The 6,432-nt window shown below is 46.0% G+C and overlaps 1 protein-coding gene across 2 annotated transcripts in view; it reads left to right on the forward strand.

Annotated features, from left to right (window-relative positions):
- lmf1 (lipase maturation factor 1) overlaps positions 1-2,732 on the forward strand; it is a 241,375-nt gene extending 238,643 nt beyond the window's left edge. For both annotated transcript variants that reach the window (XM_034052850.3, XM_034052849.3), the window contains exon 11: positions 1,313-2,732. In XM_034052850.3, coding sequence (XP_033908741.1) covers positions 1,313-1,487 — 175 coding nt within the window. In that variant the 3' untranslated portion in view covers positions 1,488-2,732. The remainder of the gene's footprint in view (positions 1-1,312) is intronic.
- The last annotated feature ends 3,700 nt before the right edge of the window (positions 2,733-6,432 follow it).

Genomic DNA, 6,432 nt, shown 5'->3' on the forward strand with positions numbered 1-6,432 from the left:
TATCTCTCAAAGGGACTCGCTATCACCTCAGAAAGCAGGTGAGTGAGATGCACGCATTCTCAATAGCGAAAGCCTGCTTAATTTTTACAGAGGCCAGGACAAAGGTCACGCTCCATACCAATCTGGCCTTTTTGCCGAAGACTATCTCAGCATTTCATGTCAACCAGTCTGTGGAATTGGAGGCTTTCCATCCACCTCCTTTCCAGTCTGACAGAGAGTGACAGCTCCATACGCTCTGCCCAGTTTGGGTCCTGGCGTACTACCTTGACAGGACGAAAATTTGGAGGCAGTCCGAACATTTTTTTTTTGTTGTCTGGTATGGGGCGAAGTCCCGTCCAAATGGAAAGCAGACACGGTCGGGACTGCCTATGAGCTGGCCAACACACTACCCATTCCAGTAGGTGCATGGCAACTTTGTGGACTTTATTCCAGGGGACATCTGTCAAGGATATATGCACTGTGGCGATATCGGCTACTCCCCATACCTTTACTAGGTTCTAAAGGCTGAATGTCGTGGATCCTCAAAACCCTGTTAAGGTAGGCTTCCCAGTCGACCCTTACAGCACAGGCATAGAGGTGAGTTTTTCCCTCAGTTTCTTCACCCTAGCTGCTTAGGTTACTGGGGTTCTGTATGGTAATGCACAAGGCAGCCTCTTTGCTTAGCCTTGTAGCATTCCAGTCATTCTGCAATCTTGCCCTTGCGATGGCTTTGGTACACTCACCCATACGGTAATGGTTAAATTTCTTACTTGAAAGGGAACGTTAGGTTATTATTATAACCCTGGTTCCCTGAAATAGAAATGTAAACATTAACCTTCAAGGTCACTGCGTCCATGATTGCAGTAGGCTTGAAGGGAAAATTACGCTGAGATCTGTGAGTGCAATTCTTTTGTGCCCTCGGGGGCATCACAGGCTCGCTGAGCAGCTTTGGTATACAATTTTCAGGTTTCAGGTCTTTAGGAGGTAAATACCCATACGGTAATGGTTACGTTTCTATTTCAGGGAATCAGGGTTGTTAACCTAACGTTAGGTCTGATGTGGCGGGGGCGGGTGGTAATACTTGCTAGTTATAAGTCACGGAGTGGTGATCGAATTATCACATAGTAGAAAAAGAGAATTAGACACAGTGCTGTCATTGCAAGCCAGCCAGGGGGAACAGTGGGAAGTTTTCCATTGAGGGGCATTCCCAAAATGCATGGACACTGGTGGTCAGCCACTCCTTTATTCAGCCAGTTGGCAGATTTGTGGGCAGTTTGGATGCTAACCATTTGGTTGTTGACCCAGCTTCACAACATACTCTTGTCTTTTGCAGGTGGGTGAGAGGAGAGCACTTCAGGTATAAATTCAGCGCCCCTGGCGGGAACCATGCGGCCGAGGGAAAGTGGTGGATTCGCAGGAGGATCGGACCCTACTTTCCACCTGTCAACTCGTCAGGGCTCAGGAAGTACTTTGAGGCACGAGACTGGCCCCATCCCGACTCTGAATGAAATTAAATAGCGCGGGGCAAAGACCAAAAGAAGCACACAAAGATTCCACCACACATACTGCTGCACATTTCAATGTGTTTTTTTCCTTTTTAGAATTTTGAATCTTCAAGCCATTGAAAAAGACTTCTAGTCAAAACGTTAGCCGTTGCATTTGTTTATTTTACTATTTCTTTCTTAATTTAAAATCAGACCTAAAAAAAATGATACAGCGTCACTACCATTTAAATGTACTGGAGTTTTAAGACCTTGTATTTCATTCTGTCAGTGACATCTGTTTTTCATGGTCCCCTCTTAACAAGCTGGTATGTGCTAGTACATGTGGCCCCTGTACTGAGAATGTGTTCACACGAGCCAGTAAGCAGTTCTTTGTAAAATTGTACCAATCACATTCACAAGTATAAAACAAAATACTTATTACAAAACCTAAAAGCACATTAAGTAAAAAAAGTATACATACATGGAAAAAAACTTGTTCTTACTTCAACACTATCTTGGGGAGATTTGATGGGTAGCCGAACTAAGGAAATTGCAATGCAGTTTGAATTTCATAGACACATCATTTCTTGCACTTAGGTAAGGACATGTTACTAAATGTCCTCCCGAAAATGTCAGCAGTGCAAAATATCTGTCCGAGATTCTGGATTTGCTACCTTGAAACCCTTCAGTCTGAGTTATAGATTACTGCATTTTATAAAGAGGGAAAAAAGGTGCTTTATACTTGTAAGATTGCAATCCTTAATACTATTACCTGAAAAGAACCAAGTACTTACTGTAGTGCTCAGGTAAGCATACAGGGTTTTCATTCTCCATCATTAAAGACACTCTCTATTATTAAGAATGCACATGTTATATGCAGAAATTATGTTGCATTGTGTCCATACAGCTCCAGTCCAGGCCCAGAATAAAAGGATTTTATACAATATCTATGCTATATATTAACATAAACAGCTCCTTTTGCACCAGCATGCCCTGGTGCAAAAGGAGATACGATGAATGTAATATTGCATTGTTGAATGCCCAAGTATGTAATTGCGGTTAATTTTCGTTAAGCCGTGTGAGCAGAGCCTGATCTACAGCTGTGCTGGGCCGGCCCTTTCTTTAACTAATAGAACAGTACAGTATGTTCTCAGCTCTGCGAAGCTAAGGGATTTAACAATAGTACTTAGTTTGCACTCTGTCTTGTTTAGTGTTTTGATCGCCACATGTTTATCTAGACAACTGTCCAATAAAAAACAACAACAAATAGTGTGTGTGGATTCAGAGTTTTATTTTACCAAGCAGTAACATTATGTAACAAAGTTGTTATTTTATTTTAAAGGTGTTATGCAGTGAAAACAGCTTAATAAAATCACTAGGTGATTCAAATCAACAGCGTATTGATTTCCATTACATGAAAGTAGGTGTTAAAACTTCATGCTGGACTCTGCTTTCGCCAAGATAAGCACCAACTAAGACATAGCTTATTTTACTGTAAACTAATGTGACCCCTCTGCGTTTCCTTCGATCTGATGATGTAGATATCCTTCTGTCTGGTGTTGATGGCTAAAGTGTAATGTTGGCTCCGGGGATCAGCCTATTTTGCCTCCCTGGCGCATCAGCACACAACGGCTGCAATGCTGGTTCCAGGGATCAACCACAGTGCGGCCTCCCTAGCGCATCATCATGACAATTGTCTGGACTGAGCTGAGTAGAGTACTTCTCTGGGGTTTTCAAATGGGCACCTTCATTCCTTGGTGTTTCGTCGACTAGTCCACGATACCTTAAGAGGACTCAACTGTGATTCTGGCGTCTCAGCATCACCCCCCTCTGCCCCCCACTCAGCTAAGCCCAGCTTACTTAACTTCCTTTCCATCAACATTGCTTTCTTTCTACTGTGCTTGAGGTCCCCAACCAGAATCTTTTCGTCTCAACCACAGCCAGTTGCTGCTCCTCTGCTGCTTCAGATAAGTTATTCACTATGCATTGTAACTCTTGACCACTGAATCCGATTTCTCTCAGAAACGGGGTTGTGGAGTGTGTCCCAAATCCTCGACAACCCACCTCCACTGGGTAAACCTGGACTCTCCATCCTCGCTGTTCCGCTTCAGCAGCTAGTTGAGCAAACTGAAGTTTCTTCCTTTCATACGCCTCATCCACATCATCCTCCCATGGCACTGTTAACTCTACCAGGTGAACAAGGCAGGCCGAAGGTTAGTGGTGGCAATCTCAGGTGGGAAAATAAGCCATTGTCCAACATCTGCCAGCAGTCTCTAGCAGATTCCAGTTGTTCTAGACAACGTTTCTTGGTTGTTGCTCCCCTGGATGGAGGAATGTTGTTCTTCGTGTGTCATATATTACTGGCATTGGTGGCAACCTGTTGGTCATGCTGCGCTTGTCTTCCAGTGCTAAGGCCAAACATTGCAGCACCTGGTCATGACACCAAGTAAACCATCCTTGGCTAAGACCCATCTTACATCCTGTCAAAATGTGTCTTAATGTAGCTGGCAATGAATACAAAGGACACCACGGAGCCTCTCCTACCCATAGATTAAGGTTCTGTGGTGATGGGAGAACATCATATGTTGACCTGATGAGGAAACTGATCTGTCCAATTGTCCATAGATCTCACCAGCTGATCTTGCGTTGTTCCACACTCTCCCATCTCGTCTATTCTCCCTGCTTGGCCTGGGAAACTGCCTTTATGCACCTCATCCTCTCCTCCTGCTTTTGCACGTCGTTGACTACCAACTTCCTCCGTTGAGCTGGGGCTGCTTTGAGCCATGTAGTAGGAGCTGAATTGAGACCAAGGCCTCCTCTTCCATGATGTACTTGCCTCATGACATCACTAATACAAAGGGCAGCCTTCCACAGCTTCCTTTGCCATCCGCTTTCTTCCAGTTTTCAACACAGGTGCTGCCCCCCTCACACATTCATCGTGTGACTCTACCAATGTATCGTGGGTTATTCATTCATGTCAGTATTAGTGAGATAAGTTGATGTCTTATACCATATGCTTTTTAAAATTCTCAAGTTTGTTATTGTTACTGTTCAGATGGATGCAGCAAAACATATGTCTGTTGATCAAGCCAGTGAATGCCGACCAGCTGCGGACGAAAATCCAGAGCAACATTTCATGCAAGAGACTGAACAAGACCAATCTAACATGGAAACAACCCATCAGAGATCTGAAAAAAAAACTATTGATGCAGCTAATGCATGACACATCTTCTGTTTGCCATCAAGGAGCTGTGAACACGCGCAATATCTTAAGGCTCTGAACCTGCAGTGGAGGCTGTCTGGATCCTACATCTGTCTCTACTCTCCGAGCTTCCACTCTTGCCACCTTTTCCAGCACATCCATGCCTGCTTTCCTGTCCACTGCTCCTCCTAAGCTGGCACAATCATGCCACATGCAGCAGCATCCAGCTGATGTTCACCTAACCGCTCTGCCTCAGCGCCGCCTAACAGCGCAGCCACGCAGAGCGCAGCTTCCAAAATCTTCATTCACGTCAGGCTCCCAGCTAGCCTCAGCATTCAAGTCAGGCTCCCAGCTAGCCTCAGCATTCAAGTCAGGCTTCCAGCTAGTCTCAGCATTCACAGTAACCTCCCAGCTAGCTTCAGCATTCACGTCAGGCTCCCAGATAGCCTCAGCATTCACAGTAACCTCCCAGCTAGTCTCAGCAGTCACGTCAGGCTCCCAGCCAGCCTCAGCAGTCACGTCAGGCTCCCAGCCAGCCTCAGCATCCAATCCTGACTCCCTCTACCATAGGCCAAGTCGGTGGCTCCGCCCCACCTATGAAGCGGCCTCCTTCTCCAGCACAGCCTCACAGTCAGTAGTTGCAAAGCATTTACCAGTGCTCGCAAGCAGCAGCCACTCTGCCTCACCTTTCAACCCTGCTCATTAAACCTGCCCAGCCGCGCAGCACACAGCCACACTCCATCTTGGGCTATCTATATTCCACGAGGATTGCATAGCGGCGGCACATCTCGCTTTGTTCACGGACACTTCTCATCTAGGCTATGGGGCAATCCTGGCCAATCAATGGTTTTTCAGCCAATGGCCCCCTGAAATAGCAATTCTATCACTGGAACAGAAATCCACTGCATTATTGGAATTATACCCAATAGTTGCTGCTGCTTTCATCTGGTGCAGATCATGGTCGAGAAAATCAGTTCTGTTCTATAGCGACAATTCAGCCACGGTCCAAATAATCAATAAAGGCCGATCTTCAGTACCATTCATCATGAAATTACTGCGAAAACTCATATGGCCATCTGTGTCAAACAATTTCTTAATTCAAGCCAGGCATGTGTCCGGTTCCTCTAATAACGTTACCGATGCTCTCCCGTTTGCAGATCTCCAAATTCCACCAGATCATGCCAGCAGCATCGCCTCTCCCTCTGCAACCTCCTCCCTTCCGTTACCTCATCATGGATTAAATTAATCTCTTTCCAGTTTACTTCTCGCTGCTCAGGGCTACGTGACAGCAGCTCTGGCTCCAGCAACCAACTCATCATACAGAACAGCATGGAATTCATACGGCACAGTTAAACCACAATGGGATCCTGGCATGCGTCGTGCACCTCCGGGACATCCTCCAGCTGTCACCCACTACCATTAGATCATATCTGTCTGGGATTCAACACCATTACCGACTCCAGTGCATCGCAGCGCCCACCCTCCTTTCACTGCCTGCAGTCAGCATGACTCCCCGTGGAATCGAGAAGTCTCTCCCACCTACTTCTCCTATCAGGACGCCGATCACCATGGACACCCTCCTTAAGATTATTTCCATCCTCCATAACGGATGCTCTAATCCAGCAGATGACATCGTAATGGAAGCAATCTGTATAACTGCCGCCTTCGGGTTTCTAAGATGCACAGAGTTCACGGTCGCATCCTTTTCCAGCTTCCCAGCTTCAGGAATCAGAGCGAGCAACCTCTCCTGCAATAAAGACAAGCACT

This window comes from Acipenser ruthenus, chromosome 22, assembly GCF_902713425.1.
Source record: "Acipenser ruthenus chromosome 22, fAciRut3.2 maternal haplotype, whole genome shotgun sequence".
Lineage (NCBI taxonomy): Eukaryota > Metazoa > Chordata > Actinopteri > Acipenseriformes > Acipenseridae > Acipenser > Acipenser ruthenus.